Source organism: Rhinichthys klamathensis, unplaced genomic scaffold, assembly GCF_029890125.1.
Source record: "Rhinichthys klamathensis goyatoka isolate OS25496 unplaced genomic scaffold, OSU_Roscu_1.1 h1tg000174l_1, whole genome shotgun sequence".
Classification (NCBI taxonomy): Eukaryota; Metazoa; Chordata; class Actinopteri; order Cypriniformes; family Leuciscidae; genus Rhinichthys; species Rhinichthys klamathensis.
Genome location: NW_026606704.1, coordinates 419,724 through 441,706, shown reverse-complemented (window position 1 = coordinate 441,706; position 21,983 = coordinate 419,724). Strand labels below are relative to the sequence as shown.

The 21,983-nt window shown below is 40.7% G+C and overlaps 1 protein-coding gene across 1 annotated transcript; it reads right to left on the bottom strand.

The window, feature by feature from the left end:
• On the bottom strand, window positions 1–20,014 carry LOC130092325 (inaD-like protein). Its single transcript, XM_056260158.1, has 7 exons — window positions 19,878–20,014; window positions 16,752–16,991; window positions 9,720–9,809; window positions 9,455–9,532; window positions 4,831–5,121; window positions 1,657–1,743; window positions 1–171 (listed from the first exon to the last, which is right to left on the bottom strand). Exons 1-7 carry the CDS (start codon window positions 20,004–20,006, stop codon window positions 28–30), a joined length of 1,059 nt encoding a protein of 352 aa, XP_056116133.1. The 5' UTR covers window positions 20,007–20,014; the 3' UTR covers window positions 1–27.
• Window positions 20,015–21,983: the final 1,969 nt, after the last annotated feature.

Sequence of the window (21,983 nt, the reverse complement as noted above, 5' to 3'; positions counted from 1 at the left end):
TGTGAAGAGAGATAGAGTAGCTGACTTTCACAGAGGATAGAAAGCGTTGTTCAGGCAGTCGGAGTAGATGTCACTGAAGTCCCGATCAAAGTCTCCATCATCTGGACCCTGCGTGAGCGGCTCCACGTCTTCATCCGAGGTCGAGGGGTGTGTGAGGATGATCCGAGGAATCTGTCACAGCGAGCCGAGAGGAAATAACATTTCACAGCGGTCGGGAACCGGCCTTTAAAATGAGTGCTTTCTCAGGTAGAATTAAACTTGTCTCGGGTAGAACAGAAATTAGTCACACTTTGTATTAGGTGTCTTTGCTATACGTAGGCCTAGAAAAAAAAAATGTCAGGAACAATGCACTTATTGTGTTGCAGTGCTGCTATTGAGCTGAATACGGGTACGGTTAGGGCGGGTTTGCTGGTACAGTACGGGTGAGTTAAAGAGTCAACAGTTTAACTATAGATGTAATTACAGAAATGAATCGCAGCTGTACATGCAGGTATTTTTAAATTAAATATAAGTACAATGTAAAAACATGTAGCCTATGTCCACAATAAGTGTAAGCTTATTTAAATATTTCAACTTAATAAGTAAGTTTATGTTACTACATGGACACTTCGTTCGGACACAGACATCATTTCAAATTGGCAGTATTTTCTGTTTTCTCTACTATATAATAGCAGAACTGAGGGGGGAAAAGAGAATAAAATTATTTATCGGTAACACTTTTGTTTTGATGGTCCTCTTTAGATATTCTACTGACTATAAGTAACTTTGCAACTACACTATCAACAACGCTGGGTTGTTTTAACCCAAATTTGGGTCAAATATGGACAAACCCAAATGTTGGGTTAAAAATGTAATTTAAAATTTTAACCCAACTTCAACTTTCACTTTCAACTGTAATTTTTTTAATTTCATTTTTAACCCAACATTTGGGTTTGTCCATATTTGACCCAAATATGGGTTGAAACAACCCAGCATTTTTTTAGAGTGTACATGTAAACTTATTCTACTAACCCTAACAGTCTACTAATACTCCAGTCAGAGTTAGTAGAATATCTAAGAATGACTATTGAAGTAAGTGTAACCAACTTATCAATTAACTTCTATTACCTATAGAAGTGCACGTCACTATTTTTTTTTCTTCTTTTTTGACTCGCATGAGATCATACAACCAATTCCTGATGGACAAACCAAGTCCCGCCACACATATTTCCAGTTTGAGAAGATATTTCATGCAGGTTTATGTCAGTAATAGGGAAGAAACGATCACAGATTCTGTTTCACGCTGACTTCAAAACAAAATAAACTGATCAGAGAAGCACAATTGTAAATGTCCTGGAAAACAAGATGAGATCTGTGATCTCTACATTTGTGAATGGAAATAAAGGAAATCAATGAATTTGTTTTTATTAAGATGTTTAGATAGGACAAAGTTTGTTTAGAATTGGTTTCTGTTTCTCCATTATTTTCTTCTATTGTAATATTCTCTTTGAGTCTATAAAGTTTCCGATGTTTATTTCTTCACAGAGACTGAATGAAAGGACAACAGGACATGAAGGAATGAAGAATAGAATATTTCTCAGGAATGAAGGACTGAATGTTGATCAAATGCATTCCTGAGATTTCATGGTTAAAGCGCTTCCTATCCTCCACACGTACCGTCATGGTGTTTTTCACAACCTGGAGGGCATTGTTTCTGAAGGTCTCCGTGTCTTTCATTGGCCGTAAGTCCTGTACTGGCTCATTCTGGCAAAATAACATGAAGAACATCAAGAGAAAACCGGGAAAATACGCATTACAGTTCCAAAACCACGAGTATTGATTTTAACAATAATCAAATCTAGTACTTCAATAGGTCTAATTTAGGGGCTGTTTACACCAGTGGTTCTCAAAGTGGGGTCCGCGGACCCCTGTTGGTCCGTGAACTATAGCCAGGGGGTCCGCGAAATAATTTATAACAGCCTACCGTTTTTCCCCGACTATAAGTCATCTTTTCTTTAGCATCTGAAAACTTGCTATTTATTCCAAAGTGACTTATATAATGCATTTAATGTCAAATAATAAAAAAGTAGGCTCTTAAAGGTTTCTATAGATAGATAATCTATCTATATTTCTTATGTCTGTGCGTCAAGTATTCGCTGTGTTTTGGTCGATTTTTGGGCACGTGCGCCAGAAAGGAGACGGAGACGGCAGAACGCGCATCCTGTTGTGTTCTTTATGTTTAAAAGGCATGGCATTTTGTAGTCATTTTTAATTATACACAAATAAAAAATAGACACTTTGCCATTTTGAATGATGTACTCTTATCTGTATGACCATAAATAAGAGTATTCCTTTGTTTCCACTGCTGAGGAAAAATCCAAGTGTTCGCGCCGGCGTCTCGTGTGCGCGCACAATATGTCAGTTCTAGCACTGCTAATTTGACATCAAAACCTGTTCATTATCAAAATAAAATAATCACCGAACTTATAAAAAGTTCTGCTTAATTTAATTTGTCTGTTGTACAATATGAAGGCAGTGACGGTCAATCATATACTGTCGACTTGCTGTTGTTCCAATCTCATTTCTCCAAATGTGAAGATGCTGATACTTGTAGGCCTATATTGGGACTGAAGCATGAAGCTTTCTTTACATAAATAGTTAAGCATCCAAATGTTAGGCTACATCGCAAATATGGAAACTTTGGACCGAATGAGAGATGCACGAGCCCAACGTCTGCAGTTTCAGTTTCGATTCAACTTAATTCGTTTAGACTTGATGTTTTAAATAAATGTTGTCTGTATACTATTATTATTATTATTTGTATTATTATCTATTAATATTATTATTTTTCATTCTCGTTTTGTTCTGAATACCATTAATTTAAGGATTTGCTGTGGATCGTGAGGGGAAGTAGGCCTACTACGCCTCAAGAGCGCAACAAAGTATTACACACTCAGGTGCAACTTATTTTCTGGAAAATACAGTAAATTATAAATTTGTGCATAGGGACAGGGTCGTATACCCACAATTGAGGTCCCTCAATTGAGGCCCTCTGTAATTTTTCTATGTGTATAATGAAAGTTGTGAAATAATTGCCTAATATTAACTCTAATTTGGTGCTGCAAGGATATTAAACATCGCGATGATAACTGAGCTTCTCATCTGAGCTGCTTCAGCAGACTAACAGCGCTCGTCAATGTCAAAATGTTTGAGTCGGAGATTAAATCAAAGTAGGCGGGTTTATGTTCACAGAAGCTGCAAGCCGAGCGCGAATTTCCGCATGACGCTTCAGTTATTCGGTCATAAAGTGCGAGATAAGATGTAAATCGCTAAACTAAACAGCTGTTTTAGATAGAAGTTTTAAACGAACGACAGAAACAATCAGTTTGCAAAGTATCAACCGGGATAGGAAATATACAACGCCACAACGTAAATCCCAGTTGTGCAAGTGGGTCATGTTGTCACGCGTTACAATGAATATGTTTTGAACTATGTTGTATAGCTGTGTGTTCGTTGTCAAACTCAAAAATTAGTTTATTTTTAATTATTTTAAAATGCCATTATTTTATATGAAAAAGTTAATAATTGTATTTTATTGAGAAAATATTTTTGTTTGTCTTGTATATTTGTTTGATTAGATCAGATAACATTTTAATCTGTCATATGGTCATGTTACAACCCAGCTGGCATTTTAACGTCGAGTCACTGTTGAATCAACGTCAGGTTCCAGTGTTGGATAACCGTTGAATTTTGTTTCGATTTTGCAAATCAGATTGCAAATTGGATTTTGGAACAACGTTATTTTTCTACTGATATACTGTATTTCAACAAAATGTTTAAAAGTCATGGTTGTAAAATTAATGTTGATTTGACGTACAACTTTTTTATATTTCTATGTTGAATCCGTAGTGAGTCAACAACACAACTTCAGCTATTTGGTGTTCAATGTTGTTTTAACGTTGAATTAATGTTTTTTCATAAACTGACATTATTTCAACCACATTTAAACGTTTAATGTCAGTCGAATGCCAGCTGGGAATGTGCCCCACCTATGGGACATGTTGTCACATTGCACTTCCATTCTTTCTGGGTATATCAAGAAAAAAGTAAAATTTTTGGCCTTAAAAACACCTTAAAATGCACGTGTAGATCAAGAAAATCTAAAATTCCTCAGGGGGGCATGCCCCCGAACCCCCCTAGCAAGATCACTTTTGGGACCTCAGTATGCTATTTAGAAAACCCTGCATATGACCCTGGGTGGAGACTATTTGTGTCAAAATATTTCATTAACCGCTCCCACATTAACTTTAGGCTCAGTCACTGTTATAAATATGAGGGGGTCCTTGAAAATGTTTTTCCCCTGTAAGGGGTCCCTGGCTCCAAAATGTTTGAGAACCCCTGGTTTACACGACAACGCTTTCAACTAAAAACGTAAAACTTTTTATGCGCTCTGGCTGTTCGTTTACACGACAATGGCGTTTTGTTTTGGGCGCCTGAAAACGCAAACTTTTGAAAACGGTCTCCGTGTAAATGACAAAAACTCAATCTCTGAAGACGATGACGTCATGCACATGCGTATCATCACGTGTTCAGTCTACAGTGTTTCATCGCCATCTCCTGGCCTGGCAGCAGAATACAGCGCTTTTAGTCGTTTTCGCGGATCCGTGTTAACGGGGATCGTTTTGACGATGATGTCGTCTGTGCGCGGAAAACTCATAGGAAAAACGTCTCCATTTTAAGCGCATCGTTGTCGTGTAAACGTACCCTGATTCTAATTCCATTTCATTGCTTTTATTCCTCTGTGGAATATAATATAATTGCTCGTTTTATATTCTCATCTCTCCAGCCTACCGGTCCGTTTCCGTTGCAGGCCGAAGCGTCTGTCCGGTTGGTCAGTGAGCTGCGGTCCGGCGTGGGATCAGTGGAGGATTGTGGGCCGCCCGATCTGCTATAGCTCACGGGAACATCCCACTCTTGGCTGATCTGCGGGTCGGTCTCCATGCCGTCGGACCTGTCATTCGCTCGCGGCTCCATGGACACGCATCTCTCCCGTAACACTTTCATCTTTATACAACTCCCAGCATTCCTCAGGACGCTGACCGCCTCATGATGGCTGACCTCCAGCATGTCCAGGCCATTGACCTGGAGGCACAAATCAGAAATGAGCTGCAGTGAGTCAAAATTCTGGGTGGTTTCAACCCAACTTTGGGTCAAATATGGACAAACCCAGGCATTAGTTGCACTTTAAAAAATTCTGGGTTGTTTCAACCCAACTCTGGGTCAAATATGGACAAACTCAGGCATTGGGTTACATTTTTTTAATTCCATTTTTAACCCAACGTTGGGGTTTCTCCATAATTTACCCAAAATTGGGTTTCAACAACCCAGCATTTTTTAGAGTGTGGAAAGAGGCCGGTGACAAATGCCACGAAACCCAAACAATGAGGAAAATGCCCACCATTTATACGAGGAAATGCCCTGGGACCTTCAAGAGGATGTGTGTAATTTCCACACCAAAGAGTATTGTGGAGAAAATGACTGTTTTCACACAGGTTTTCCAACGGTTTGCCCACCTGCCATTTGTAGAAACGGGCTGACCCAGTTAAGGTTTTGCTGGTCAGCTGTGGGAGTCAGCCCACTTTTGCAAGGAACATCTAAACCCCAGAGTTCTCCTTCTATTATATTATACAGTCTTTAGCCGTTCTGATTGCTCAACCGTTCCATTCCGTGCCGATCCGGATATGATTTTATTTTCCAGTGTGGGGTTTGAAATTAACTCCCACCGAATGCGGGTAAAAATTAACTGTGGCGGGTTACACTGTCAAATCACGAGCGTGAGATCATGATATATTAAATACAGTGTATTGTGCAGAATCTGCTCATATCTGGCTTACTTGAACACACACGTCACTACACAACAAATAACGATACGCTTGTTCACTTGCATTGAAGCAATAGCGAAGATTAAAAGGCATTTGGTGAGCAGAAAAGCATTGTTATTTTCAAGCATCCTACATGTTCTCTGTCCTGTATTGATCTGTCCACCTAAAACACATTTTTGGTGATGAGGATGAAAGAGGAAGAGAGGAGATGCTGGATGACAGGATTTTGTTTGAAGAAATTAATGTATGAAATCCAAATTGTATAATATATATATGCCGTGACGGAGTTAAACTGGTTCATTTCTTTTCTTTTTTTGGATAGTAGAAGCTCTGAAAGGCCGGTAACTTAAAAATGTAGTAGCAAAATTGGAAAAGTGAAAAAGTTCATTTCAAACCCTGCTGATAATGTAATACAAATGGGGTGAGTCATTGCCTTTGGTAACGCAAGAGTTTACAGGCCGTATGAGATGTAAATAGCGACTGCTTTATATGGCAGATGATCAGATATTTATTTTAACTTGTGTTTACCTCTTTCAAATAGCGCACTTGGCCTGGTATACAGAGAACAGACAAGTGACCAATCCTGAGTGGCGATGTCACTACGGTTCAGCCAACCGCGCTGAGGATTCTGGGCCGAGAAACTCAAGTGGACATTTAACCGGAAGCGTTCCTTGCCGTTCGGCTCGACTGTGGAAAAGCAGCTCATGTTTGTTTCCTTCCTTTGACTTCTGCCTATGTCACATCTCAGGATAGTCACAGTGATGTGTGTTGAAAATACCACAGAGCCACAGCATCAACAATTTTAAAGGAAAAAAAACAACCTATGAATGGCTTATGACTTCTAGTTTTCTGCATATTAAACCGAGGATAAGAGAATTACCTGAACATGTCAGATACAGCACAACTCATGCTTGAGGAAACAGAGCTTTAATTGAACTAACCTGAGACGTAAATAACTAATAACCAACAACAGGGTATCAAGATGATTTTAGTGGGAGTATGAAGTCAGTTTCCCTTCCATCTGATTCAAATCAACATTCAAATCCATGTTGTCTTCATTTTTGAACACTGTATATATTGTTTTAGCATGTAACAAACTTCTTTTTGTGGAATGTTTTGCTTAAAATGTGTTTGTGCTATATTTCTTTAAAATACATTATGCTTTATATGTTATGTAATGCAATTACATCAATACGATTTTAAGTGTGACTTGCATGTCTAAATACTCTGGGTGCCTGTTGCTTTAAGGCTCATGGGGTCATAGCATCTGTGTAATGATGCCCTCCAATGGCCATCGGAGAAACAACTATACCCGGGTCAGCAGGAGAAACACGTACAGTCACAGTGCATACGCATCTTTCATTGTTCAAAGGCTGTTCGTCCAATCAAGCTCTACTGTATTTTGGCCAAAATTCATGTGTCATTTGGTGGAATCAAAAAATGTATGTTCTACTTGCAACGATAAACATGGTTTGTACTATCCAGATTCAGATTCAGATTATTTTATTTAATGTCAGCATTCAGAGCTCTTTTCATGGCAAAAAATCAATTACAAAAATACAAATATCATATAAATACAATAAAAACAAATACAAAAACAGCAAGTCGTATTATACAAGATTGTACTGACCACAAAGTGTGATTAGATGAATTATTTCTTGCCGTATGTAAGAGACTAGAATCTTAGATGCATTCTTGATTATTTTAATACCATGGCAAAAACTAATACTAAGCCAAACTTATTGAAGACAGTAATAAAATAAGAACTAATAACAAGAAATGGGACAAATAAGTTTAATAGAACAAAGATACTGTGTAACGTCTTGTCAGGCAGATGACGCTAGGCAAAGAAGACCTCATTTGAAGCAATTACTATAATTAACAAAAGACACAACAAAAAAGTATAATCCACAAAGGGAAAATAAGCACATTAGTGTGCACTAAACTCAACCAACACCAGACCAAGCCAAACTATAGTACGTTTACATGAAAACAATGTACTTAAAAAAGGGAAACGGTTTTCATTAGCGTTTTTCACGTAGATGACAACGTTGTCAAAACGATCCCCGTTCACACAGAACTGCAAAAACTAATACTAGCCAAACTTATTGAAGACAAGTAAACAGTAATAAAATAAGAACTAAGAAACTAATAACTGTATTTTTCATGCCAAGCCTGTAGTTGGCGATGTCACTTTGTAAAGAAACACTACGCATTGTTCACAAATTCACGTTTTTGTAGTTTACATAGAGACGATAACGTTTTCAAAACCCGTTATCAAACGCTGACGCTGGTAGGTCCATAGACAGTATAAGAAGTGGACAGAGCCATCTCATTGGAACTCAGTTGAGACAGTTGAAGCCCATTTTTAGCGATTTTTGAGCACTTCCGTTCCTGACGCGCAGACTCAAACCGACTCAAACTAAGCTTGATGACGTGAGCAACCTGTCTGACAGACGTTAATCTTCTAGTAGCTGTGCGTGAAAACTGCCAACGTTAATCTTGCAGAGACGGGGAACTTGAGCAAAGAGTTCTTTGGCGTGAGTGAGCAGGAGTAAGTATTCCGTTGCTTTTATGGACTCATTATCTACGGGCTTCTCCCTTGACGGGACGTCCCCCCGATTGCCTGATGACGCAATCGTTAGCCTATTTTTACTAAATCTGTTTCTACGGGGCCATAATGTAACATAGAAGGTAATGGAGCCCTTTATACATTGTCGTGTTTCTTTAGAAATAAATAATGGACAAATGGAGTCTTTAAACGCCTCAGATGTAAAGTTATTCGCTGTCAAAGTGACGCCAAAATGAATGGGAGTCAATGGAAATGCTAACGCAAGTGAAGTTCTGCTACAACATGGCGGCACCCGGCCGGCTTCAACTTCCGGTCGATGGATTACCCCCTTGGGTAGGTCACATGATGATAATGACAACATGGCGGATGTAGAACGTCTACATTTCATTCATACTACCCATATTCACACTATATAGACTAGAGTTTCCTTTTTAACAATCGGGACGTAAATTCTAACTCAAATGTAGTGCCTACTCCGACTGTACGTGATTTCGGACTCAGCGTAAATGTCCACGAAAATGAAGCAAAAAAATATGCATGAAAGATACGAATTAAATAAAGACTGCTATAAGTCAGGTATGTAACATCACTTGAACGTTTAAACTGTCATGCCTTATTAAAAAATACATGTAAATGATAAACTATTTTTTGCATATAATTGGGCCTGCACAGGTCATGATAATATGGATATATTTTAACAGTTCTATTTCACTTGTGCACTTTTGTATGATAAAACATTTTTTACTGAGTTTGGTCACTCGTGAAACATGGAAAGCTGACAACCACTGAACTAAAGGTAACCAATGCTCCAGTAATTATGGGAATTTAGTTTGACATTAAAATGCTTTCTCTTGTTCCAGCTTAATATGCAGAGACAAGTCACTGATAGAATCACACAATCAGCAGTTGATGATTGTACCTTTGAAGGATCAAGTATCCCCAGTTGTAACCATGCTCCCCAATTAGTCATTAAATCAATGTATCGTTAAACTGTACATACATTATGATACACTTATTTTACCTCCAACACTCTGTCCCCAACATGAAGCCCGGCCTTCTCCGCTGGTCCGCCTTTAGACACCCTGGAGATGAAGATACCCTGAAGAAGAAGACAAATCAATCAAAGCAAATCAGGCACAGTCATATCATCTGTCCAATCGCTGGCTGGATGCGCATTAGTATTCCAGTCCATGTGTATATTTCATCGTAAATAGACCCAAAGGAGTATGATAGTAATAGTGTGTAAAGAGATTGAGGCGTTGTGGCTACAGGAAGATAAGGCCTACCTCGTCGTTCTCTTTGTACGGCAAGGAGCCTTTCCCTCCCGCAATACAGATTCCCATTCCTCCTCTCTGTCCGTTCACTTTAATCTGTAGCTGGAGGAACAGAAAACACCATCATACAAATAGTCAAACTCCTAAAACGAAATGATAGAATCAATTAGAGCAGAATGGCCTACCTCATATACAAATGCAAAGAGAATCTAACATACAGTGGATATAAAAGGTCTACACACACGTTAAAACAGCTGGTTTATGTGATCTAAAAAATGAAACAAAGTTAAATAATTTCACATTTAATATTATAACCTATAGTGTCATAAGGCCATTATAACTGTGTCATGAATATTTTTCTTGACCTCAACTACAGTGGTACACATTGAATTTGTCATTAAAATGTTATAATGGCCTCATGACAGCCAATGTCAAAACCAACCACCTGACAGTTTAATGTAATGTTAACCCATAAAGCTCAGTGGTTTCTTAAGATTGATAATTAATCTGCTATGTCATGTTTATGACAGGTTGTGTTGTCTTAGTAATGTCAAGTTGTCATGACAAAGACACTGACAGGTTATGATGTATTGGTTTATGTCAAGGTGTCATAACAAACACATCTCAAACAATGTCATATTTGCATTAAAATTGTCATAATTGAGTGAATGACACTTAATGACAGTTGTCATAAACATGCATTAAAACTTCCTTCATATTCATAACATGTCATGTCATGATTATGAAGGTGTCATGTCAGTCTTATGCACACCCCTTCAAGTAAAGTGTTACCGAAATAAAATAATGTGAATTTAAGTTATCAAAAGTAACTGCAACAAAGTTCAAATTCAGGGGGAAAAGAGGTGGACGTTAAATGTAACTTTAATCGTAAAATAAATATAAACAACAAAACGAAAGGAGCGGCAGTGGCCGACTGCGGCGTATAAGCATTATAAAATCAGCCATGTAAAATATCCCGGGCTCTCAGCTCCTGCTTCACACCACAGTAACGTTAATAAACCTTTTATACATTAGCTCATCCATGAACATGATTCCCGTCGGATTGCTTTCCATCGGCTGTGGAGGTGAAGACAACAAATCCCACGTTCATCCCTGCCATCATAAAGCTAAACCTTTGTTGTTGTTGTGAATAAGCATCCTCTACAGCGAAGCTTACACACTGTGCCTTTAACACTGGATCGGCGGGCGAAACCGTGAAATTACATTTAAGTGAGCTTGTGCTAAATGAGTGTCTCCTACTTTGTGATTCTCCTAGTCATCAGCCTCCTCTAATCCTCCAATAGCCTAGTCTGACATGCCATTGACATTTTAAATGTTTAATAGAAGTCTTTAATATTGTGCAGAACTATGAATGTTTCTCCATATGGATGTCCACCGCATTATTCACCGATTCATGAGTTCACCTCCACCTCCTGTTGGTGCTGCTATCCTGATCCCATCTTTATAAATCATCCAGAACAGATTGAATTACCGGAATGTCAAATTAGATCATTCTTTTAGATAAATTTGACAGCATACATATTTAATCTATCTGAAGTTAATAGAAACGTATTGCCCCAATACACACCACAAAGCAAATGATTTCTGTGTGTGCTGAACCGTTTGGTTTGAATCTGTTCTGGATGATTTATAAAGGTGGGATCAAGATTTTTGAGCCAAATGGAATTTGAATGCAACTTCAAGACAAAACAAAAATGATAATTGAGTTCCTTGATTATTGTAGGTGCAAAATTAACAGTGCTTCCTTTTGGTGAAATCCAATGTTTTGAGGCAAAACCGTCATTTAGCCTTCGCCATTCGTCATTTAGCCTACGCCATTCGTCATTTAGCCTTCGCCATTCGTCATTTAGCCTTCGCCAATCATCATTTAGCCTATGCCATTTGTCATTTAGCCTTCGCCATTCATCATTTAGCCTACGCCATTCGTCATTTAGCCTATGCCATTCGTCATTTAGCCTTCGCCATTCGTCATTTAGCCTACGCCAATCGTCATTTAGCCTATGCCATTCGTCATTTAGCCTTCGCCATTCATCATTTGGCCTACGCCATTCGTCATTTAGCCTTCGCCATTCGTCATTTAGCCTACGCCAATCGTCATTTAGCCTATGCCATTCGTCATTTAGCCTTCGCCATTCATCATTTAGCCTACGCCATTCGTCATTTAGCCTTCGCCATTCGTCATTTAGCCTATGCCATTCGTCATTTAGCCTTCGCCATTCATCATTTAGCCTACGCCATTCGTCATTTAGCCTTCGCCATTCGTCATTTAGCCTTCGCCATTCGTCATTTAGCCTACGCCATTCGTCATTTAGCCTTCGCCATTCGTCATTTAGCCTAAGCTATTCGTCATTTAGCCTTAGCCATTCATCATTTAGCCTACGCCATTCGTCATTTAGCCTTCGCCATTCGTCATTTAGCCTTCGCCATTCGTCATTTAGCCTACGCCATTCGTCATTTAGCCTTCGCCATTCGTCATTTAGCCTACGCCATTCGTCATTTAGCCTATGCCATTCATCATTTAGCCTACGCCATTCGTCATTTAGCCTTTGCCATTCGTCATTTAGCCTACGCCATTTGTCATTTAGCCTACGCCATTCATCATTTAGCCTACGCCATTTGTCATTTAGCCTACGCCATTCATCATTTAGCCTTCGCCATTCGTCATTTAGCCTTCGCCATTCATCATTTAGCCTACGCCATTCGTCATTTAGCCTACGCCATTCATCATTTAGCCTACGCCATTCGTCATTTAGCCTATGCCATTCGTCATTTAGCCTACGCCATTCATCATTTAGCCTACGCCATTCGTCATTTAGCCTTCGCCATTCGTCATTTAGCCTACGCCATTCGTCATTTAGCCTACGCCATTCGTCATTTAGCCTACGCCATTCGTCATTTAGCCTACGCCATTCGTCATTTAGCCTACGCCATTCATCATTTAGCCTTCGCCATTCGTCATTTAGCCTTCGCCATTCATCATTTAGCCTACGCCATTCGTCATTTAGCCTACGCCATTCATCATTTAGCCTACGCCATTCGTCATTTAGCCTATGCCATTCGTCATTTAGCCTACGCCATTCATCATTTAGCCTACGCCATTCGTCATTTAGCCTTCGCCATTCATCATTTAGCCTACGCCATTCGTCATTTAGCCTACGCCATTCGTCATTTAGCCTTCGCCATTCATCATTTAGCCTACGCCATTCGTCATTTAGCCTACGCCATTCGTCATTTAGCCTACGCCATTCGTCATTTAGCCTACGCTATTCATCATTTAGCCTTCGCCAATCATCATTTAGCCTATGCCATTTGTCATTTAGCCTTCGCCATTCATCATTTAGCCTACGCCATTCGTCATTTAGCCTACGCCATTCGTCATTTAGCCTTCGCCATTCGTCATTTAGCCTACGCCATTCGTCATTTAGCCTACGCCATTCGTCATTAAGCCTACGCCATTCGTCATTTAGCCTACGCCAATCATCATTTAGCCTTCGCCATTCGTCATTTAGCCTTCGCCAATCATCATTTAGCCTACGCCATTCGTCATTTAGCCCACGCCATTCGTCATTTAGCCTTCGCCAATCATCATTTAGCCTATGCCATTCGTCATTTAGCCTTCGCCATTCATCATTTAGCCTACGCCATTCGTCATTTAACCTACGCCATTCATCATTTAGCCTTCGCCATTCATCATTTAGCCTATGCCATTCGTCATTTAACCTACGCCATTCGTCATTTAGCCTTCGCCATTCATCATTTAGCCTACGCCATTCGTCATTTAGCCTACGCCATTTGTCATTTAGCCTTCGCCATTCATCATTTAGCCTTCGCCAATCATCATTTAGCCTATGCCATTCGTCATTTAGCCTATGCCATTCCTCATTTAGCCTTCGCCATTCATCATTTAGCCTACGCCATTCGTCATTTAGCCTACGCCATTCGTCATTTAGCCTTCGCCATTCATCATTTAGCCTTCGCCAATCATCATTTAGCCTATGCCATTCGTCATTTAGCCTACGCCATTCGTCATTTAGCCTTCGCCATTCATCATTTAGCCTTCGCCAATCATCATTTAGCCTATGCCATTCGTCATTTAGCCTATGCCATTCGTCATTTAGCCTTCGCCATTCATCATTTAGCCTTCGCCAATCATCATTTAGCCTATGCCATTCGTCATTTAGCCTTCGCCATTCATCATTTAGCCTTCGCCAATCATCATTTAGCCTATGCCATTCATCATTTAGCCTTCGCCATTCATCATTTATCCTACGCCATTCGTCATTTAGCCTACGCCATTCGTCATTTAGCCTTCGCCATTCATCATTTAGCCTATGCCATTCGTCATTTAGCCTACGCCATTCGTCATTTAGCCTACGCCATTCGTCATTTAGCCTTCGCCAATCATCATTTAGCCTATGCCATTCATCATTTAGCCTTCGCCATTCATCATTTAGCCTACGCCATTCGTCATTTAGCCTTCGCCATTCATAATTTAGCCTTCGCCAATCATCATTTAGCCTATGCCATTCGTCATTTAGCCTTCGCCATTCATCATTTAGCCTACGCCATTCGTCATTTAGCCTACGCCATTCATCATTTAGTCTTTGCCATTCGTCATTTAGCCTACGCCATTCGTCATTTAGCCTACGCCATTCGTCATTTAGCCTTCGCCATTCGTCATTTACCCTACGCCATTCGTCATTTAGCCTACGCCATTCGTCATTTAGCCTTCGCCATTCGTCATTTAGCCTTCGCCATTTGTCATTTAGCCTACGCCATTCGTCATTTAGCCTACGCCATTCGTCATTTAACCTACGCCATTCGTAATTTAGCCTATGCCATTCGTCATTTAGCCTTCGCCATTCGTCATTTAGCCTACGCCATTCGTCATTTAGCCTACGCCATTCATCATTTAGCCGACGCCATTCGTCATTTAGCCTACGTAATTCGTCATTTAGCCTACGCCATTCGTCATTTAGCCTACGCTACGCCATACATCATTTAGCATTCGCCAATTAGCCTACGCCATTCGTCATTTAGCCTACACCATTCGCCATTTAGCCTACGCCATTCGTCATTTAGCCGTCGCCATTCGCCATTTAACCTACGCCATTCGTCATTTAGCCTACGCCATTCGTCATTTAGCCTGCGCCATTCGTCATTTAGCCTACGCCATTCGTGCAAAACAAAGGAGTCTTTGCATGCGATGGCCGGGGGAATCCGCCCAACATTTTAGAAAATATTAATTTGTAAACACAACACAACTGAACAGTTTTAGCATTTATTGAGATATGCATTATATGTCCATTTAAATGTAAGCTTTTCGTGAAAATGATGTCCACTGGGAATGATGTGCTGATGTGCATTGTGTTGCAGATGTGGCGCGTTAAGGTGCAGTTTAGCCTTGCGGTGTCCAATGATGATGGTTTACATTCATTTGCGGACTACATGGAAGACTGAAATGATGCAGGATTTACACTCACCTAAAGGATTATTAGAAACACCTGTTCAATTTCTCATTAATGCAATTATCTAATCAACCAATCACATGGCAGTTGCTTCAATGCATTTAGGGGTGTGGTCCTGGTCAAGACAATCTCCTGAACTCCAAACTGAATGTCAGAATGGGAAAGAAAGGTGATTTAAGCAATTTTGAGCGTGGCATGGTTGTTGGTGCCAGACGGGCCGGTCTGAGTATTTCACAATCTGCTCAGTTACTGGGATTTTCACGCACAACCATTTCTAGGGTTTACAAAGAATGGTGTGAAAAAGGAAAAACATCCAGTATGCGGCAGTCTTGTGGGCGAAAATGCCTTGTTGATGCTAGAGGTCAGAGGAGAATAGGCCGACTGATTCAAGCTGATAGAAGAGCAACTTTGACTGAAATAACCACTCGTTACAACCGAGGTATGCAGCAAAGCATTTGTGAAGCCACAACACGCACAACCTTGAGGCGGATGGGCTACAACAGCAGAAGACCCCACCGGGTACCGCTCATCTCCACTACAAATAGGAAAAAGAGGCTACAATTTGCAAGAGCTCACCAAAATTGGACAGTTGAAGACTGGAAAAATGTTGCCTGGTCTGATGAGTCTCGATTTCTGTTGAGACATTCAGATGGTAGAGTCAGAATTTGGCGTAAACAGAATGAGAACATGGATCCATCATGCCTTGTTACCACTGTGCAGGCTGGTGGTGGTGGTGTAATGGTGTGGGGGATGTTTTCTTGGCACACTTTAGGCCCCTTAGTGCCAATCGGGCATCGTTTAAATGCCACGGCCTACCTGAGCATTGTTTCTGACCATGTCCATCCCTTTATGGCCACCATGTACCCATCCTCTGATGGCTACTTCCAGCAGGATAATGCACCATGTCACAAAGCTCGAATCATTTCAAATTGGTTTTTTTGAACATGACAATGAGTTCACTGTACTAAAATGGCCCCCACAGTCACCAGATCTCAACCCAATAGAGCATCTTAGGGATGTGGTGGAACGGGAGCTTCGTGCCCTGGATGTGCATCCCACAAATCTCCATCAACTGCAAGATGCTATCCTATCAATATGGGCCAACATTTCTAAAGAATGCTTTCAGCACCTTTTTGAATCAATGCCACGTAGAATTAAGGCAGTTCTGAAGGCGAAAGGGGGTCAAACACAGTATTAGTATGGTGTTCCTAATAATCCTTTAGGTGAGTGTATAATATTCTTCCTATACTATAAGTAATATTCCTATAATATATAAAATCCTGTTAAAGTGGCAGTATAGGCGTTAATAATGTATGTTCTTGCTTCGGTTCATAATTCAAAGGCATTGCAGTAATTATTACAATAAAGTTTTATTATTAGTAACATTTATTCCAATTTGGGGTTGTGTTTTTCCAATTGTTATCAAAAAGTTTAACAATTAAACGCCATTTTCCATACACCACTGGCAATTGCAAAAAGTGATACACATAATAACAGTGTAATGTAATTGTTATTGCAAATTGTTCTGCTGCTGATTCATTGTCTGTCTTCTTACTCTTAATGGCACTTGTGAAATGAGTGATGGGTGGAGACCGGGTCGATCGGACACAGCCAGATGGCCGAACTTCTCTGAGCCGATGTGGCCTTCTTGGTCGTGGGCCGTGTCCCGGTGGAGATGGGTCACCAGGCGTTGAGTTTTGCATCTCTGCAGCTTCCGGTCATGGCCGTTCTCTCCCCACTGAGGCTTTGGTCTGTGTCCCGCTCCCTCCAACTCTGAGAAACGACCCAAACTGTACTGATGGAGAAGATTGTTTGATTGGAGTGTTTTCAATGTAAATGAATATGGTATTCATAATATATGTTACGACTGAAAATCTATATCTACTCTGAAAAATCCAGCACTGCTGGTCACCATCATAAGGTATGTTTGGCATGGGGTGCTGGTTTACTGGTTCCCACCATTGGAATCGGGAGTGCTGGAGCAGCTACACCAGCTCAGTGCTGCATGAGAACAGCATGACTATACTGGTCCATCAGCATTATACCAGCTCTAACCAGCATAAACCAGCCTCTAGATCCCTTTCTATTGTACCCATGAGTTTGTAAATGTCAAGGAATAGATGTTCCACAGAAGAAATAACAGCATAATGGTGTTTTTTATTTGCTTTGGTACTATTTTCAAAAGTTGTACATTTTCCAAATTCTTAAGACAAAAATCTAAACTGTTCACACTTGTATCAGCATTAGTCATTCTTTCAACCCTGATCTCCTGCTTTAATTACAGTTATACATGTTTTCTTTTCTGAGTAAAAACTTGTCACTAGGGGCTTTCGCACCGGAGGAACCTTTTCACAGTTCCTAGAACTCTTGGCAGAAGTTTCCTGTTTTTGGCGTGTTCGCACCGCAGGAACTAGGAACGATTTTGGTTCTAGGAAATCCTTTTGGAGGAACAAATTTACTTCTATTTCAGAGTCGGTCTAATCCAGCACTATAGGAACAACCAGTGACGTTAGTGTTCGCTGATTGGCCGAACGCACGCAAAACACCAGCACCCGCCATTTAAAAAAAAGGCTGTGTAAACACACAGATCGCAGCCTATATATTTACTCCAGAAACTACGATCATGTAAATAGATAGATGCGCCTCTTCACCTTCACGCTGAGGAGAAAACCCAACGCAACTTTGAGGAGACCAAGAGAAACATGATTATGTGTTTCTTCTCAGCATCACTGGACATCAACCACACTGCATACGCTAATAACTGTTCATTACTGTCTACTTTCTATGTATAACAGTTCTATCTAATAACGTATTAGACAGATCGTAAACTAATGAACACGGAGAATGCGTGCACTGTAAGCTCAGGCTCTGGCGTTCTCAGCGCCGTCAAATTAAAAGTCACAACAACTTACTAGTCACGCGGCTTACGTCACTTCAGAGTTCCTACTGGCGGTGCGAATGCAAACAGGAAAATGTCCATAAGGGAACCACCCTGCTGGCTAGTTTCTAGGACTACCCGGTGCGAAAGCCCCTAATGAGTGTATTTACCAGTGGTGGAGCCCCTACTGAGAAATGTCCTGCTGAAGTCGTCCTTGCGATGGAGGTTCGGGTTAAATAACTAGTTCTTCCAATGTTTCTTCATCGGATTCGTGCTCGGATTGATATGATAAAATCAATGCCATCGTTAATGTCTTTACAGTGTGAACATTTGCTTGGCCTTGGAAAGCCTCCGGAGTTGAAATTCAGTTATGGTAATGGACATTTCGTTTCCGACATGCGCTGTACACGGTAGACCAATCACAACAGACAGGGTGATCTGACCAATCAGAGCAGACCAATCACAACAGACAGGTTCATCTGACCAATCAGAGTAGACCAATCACAAAAGACTTGGTCATCTGACCAATCAGAGTAGACCAATCACAACGGACAGGGTCATCTGATCAATCAGAGTAGACCAATCACAACAGACAAGGGTCATCTGACCAATCAGAGTAGACCAATAACAACAGACTGGGTCATCTGACCAATCAGAGTAGACCAATCACAACAGACAGGTTCATCTGACCAATCAGAGTAGACCAATCACAACAGACAGGTTCATATGACCAATCAGAGTAGACCAATCACAACAGACTGGATCATCGGACCAATCAGAGTAGACCAATCACAACAGACAGGGTCATCTGACCAATCAGAGTAGACCAAACACAACAGACAGGGTCATCTGACCAATCAGAGCAGACCAATCACAACAGACAGGTTCATCAGAGTAGACCAAACACAACAGACAGGGTCATCTGACCAATCAGCGTAGACCAATCACAACAGACAGGTTCATCAGACCAATCAGAGTAGACCAATCACAACAGACTGGGCCATCTGACCAATCAGAGTGGACCAATCACAACAGACAGGTTCATCAGAGTAGACCAAACACAACAGACAGGGTCATCTGACCAATCAGAGTAGACCAATCACAACAGACAGGTTCATCAGACCAATCAGAGTAGACCAATCACAACAGACTGGGCCATCTGACCAATCAGAGCAGAGTAGGCCCGCTGGAAAGGAGGGATTTATAGAGACTGAATCTTTGAACGAGTCGTTTTTGAGTCTTTGAGAAATTAGGTGATGTGCAATGTATATTATGAGAAAATTAAAGTGTTTTTTTTAACCTTTGATGCATGTTAATCTGTTGTAGGAGACTCCAAAACAAAATTAGGAACCTTTAAATAGCATAATAGGGGCACTTTAACAAAAAGTTAATTCAGTAGCAAATAATAAAAGATAGACGTTACAAAACATCCTTGTTGCTGGAATAAAATGTTACGGTAATACAAGCTACAGTTGTTGCATTAAAAAACACACATTACCTAACTTGAAACCTAACACAAAAATGACTTATAAAATATGTGAAGATATAACATGGTTTTGTGCTAGAACAGAGTTCCACGTGTTCTGCACTGTATTATATGAATCTATATCGTAGATGTCCATTCAGATGAAGGGTGTTGCAGTAATTGTTGATGACCTGTTGTGAGATTAGTAGCCTACTAAGAGATTTGAAAATGTACCACTTGCTTGTGAAAATTGCACCAAAGCAATTAAAATAAACTGTAATGACTGAATGTTCACTTGCTCAAGCCAAAGATGACAGACATAAACACATTGGTCTTACATCATCAGATGACTCTTCCATCTCTTCTGCATCTTTCTCCGGGCTGGAGCTGCGGCCGGTGGTGACCGGGAACAGACGCTCCTTCCCCGTGACCCAGCGCAGGCCAGGAATCGCCCAGCCGTAGTTCATAGAGGGTTTCGCAGTCCTGCATGCCTGTAGATTAGACACAGAAGTGATTAAACACCCTCGGCTGCTTGCTTTTCAAAAATATCACCTTTATAAAAAAGATTTAGCACACTGCTAGCATGTTTCAACCATTAATTAGCACATTTCTAGCATGTTTTACCATGTTGCTAGCATGATTTAGCATGTTGCTAACAGGTTTTTAACATGGATTAGCACAATGCTAGCATGTTCCTAACATGACAACACTTTGCTATCATTTTTCCACAGGACAAGGGTGGACAATGAGTTTGCATTTAGAAAATACCACCAGCAAGATAATAAAAGACCAATATTCAACTAGATGGGACAATTTTGGTGTTACAAAAATTAAACATGGTTTATACAGCAACTATGGTTTAACGTCTTCGGTTACTGAATGTAACTTCAATTGCCGATGTTGTGTCGAAATGAAGACACTAGGGGTTGCACTTGGAAACCCCAAACACTTTTGAAACTTCAGAAAAGGCCAATGAGATTTGGTGAGTGAAATTTGCATGCCACTCCCCAGCATACGGGTATATAGGGAGCGGCCGGCGTGCGTTCACTCTTTCAGATTCGTTTTTTTCAGAGCACAGCGAGTTTCCTCTATACACAAGCTCATTTCATCTCTGCAAGAAACTGTTTCGGTTAGTGGAGAGAAAAATACGGCGCATTACAGCAGTCTCTCTCTAAAAGAGCAAGCGCAATAAGCGCTAAAAGAGCAATAATAAGAATTATTATTATTATTATTAAAAGAGCTGTACTGTACACAAACGGCGAGTGTTTTCGCTGGGTGAATCCCTCAAGGACTCCTCTTGCACATTGCGTCCGGTGGAGTTCCTGGGTGAGTTTAAAGTTACATCACACAATGTTGCGTCACATGACGTTGCGTTGCATGATGGACACGGCATCTCATTTTGAGCTTCAGATGAGGATGAGCTGTTGATAGCAGCACCTTCTGATGTGGAAGACTCGGCTGTGCTCCTAACCTCGGGTACGGTGGCTCACTCTGAGTGTGACGGCTAGCTGGCAGCCATGCGCTCGTGGTTGGATGATTGGTTTCTGGGGTCTCCGATGCCTTTCTTCCCGGAAGTGCATGAGGAGCTCACATGGTTGTGGAAGCTATCTTTTACTGCCCGATCATGCTTCACGAGCTCCTCCACCCTTACTACCCTCTACGGTGGAGTGACCAGGGGGTACACAGAGATTTCCCAGGTGGAGCATGTGGTTGCGGCTCACCTGTGCCCGCAGAGCGCCACCATCTGGTGGAATCACCCTAAGCTCCTTTCCAAGGCCTGTAAGGTCACTTCGACTCTTTCCAGCTGGAGTCGATTCGGTGAGGCACAAGTGGACCTGTAGAGCAAAGCCATTTTAACTACTCCCAGAACATGTCTTAAGACGAGAGGTGACCGTGCTTTCTGTGTTGTGGCTCCAAGGCTCTGGAATGAACTCTCACGCTTTAGCATTGAGAACTATGGTTTCTGTGGAATCTTTTAAAAGCAAAATAAACGCCACACCATATTGTTAATTAAAAGCTTGTCCAAAAATGTGTATCTTTGGACAAGCTTTTAATTAACAATATGGTTTGGTGTTTATTACATTTCTGTGGTATTCGATGGTATTTGTACAGTTGTTATTTTATTTGTTTTGATTTTATTTGTTACTGTAAAGCACTTTGTGACCCTTCCTTGTCTGTGAAAGGTGCTATATAAATAACATTTACTATTACTAAACTTTACTGTGGTATAAATTACCGAAAGTTCCCACTACCCCTTTTAGGGACTAAGAAAATGGCATTTTTGTCAAAGACTACATCCAGATCGGATTCAGATCAATGATCAAAACACAGATGGAGAAGATCGAGTCCATCAACACCTCAAAGCTTCACAGTTCTAAAGCTCGTCCTGAGTCGACATTTCATTCAGTAACATTGTGCAGTTTTGATTTATATGCTTTTTAATG

What these genes read in the sequence shown, in the direction of transcription:
- LOC130092325 (XM_056260158.1), bottom strand. Translation starts at nt 20,006, where the DNA reads ATGAACTACGGCTGGGCGATTCCTGGCCTGCGCTGGGTCACGGGGAAG. An exon ending in TTTCACAAGTGCCATTAAGA is followed by an intron (nt 9,810 to 16,751) that starts GTAAGAAGACAG and finishes CTGTTCCTCCAG; the next exon opens with CTACAGATTAAAGTGAACGG. An exon ending in CCTGCAACGGAAACGGACCG is followed by an intron (nt 1,744 to 4,830) that starts GTAGGCTGGAGA and finishes TTATTTTGCCAG; the next exon opens with AATGAGCCAGTACAGGACTT.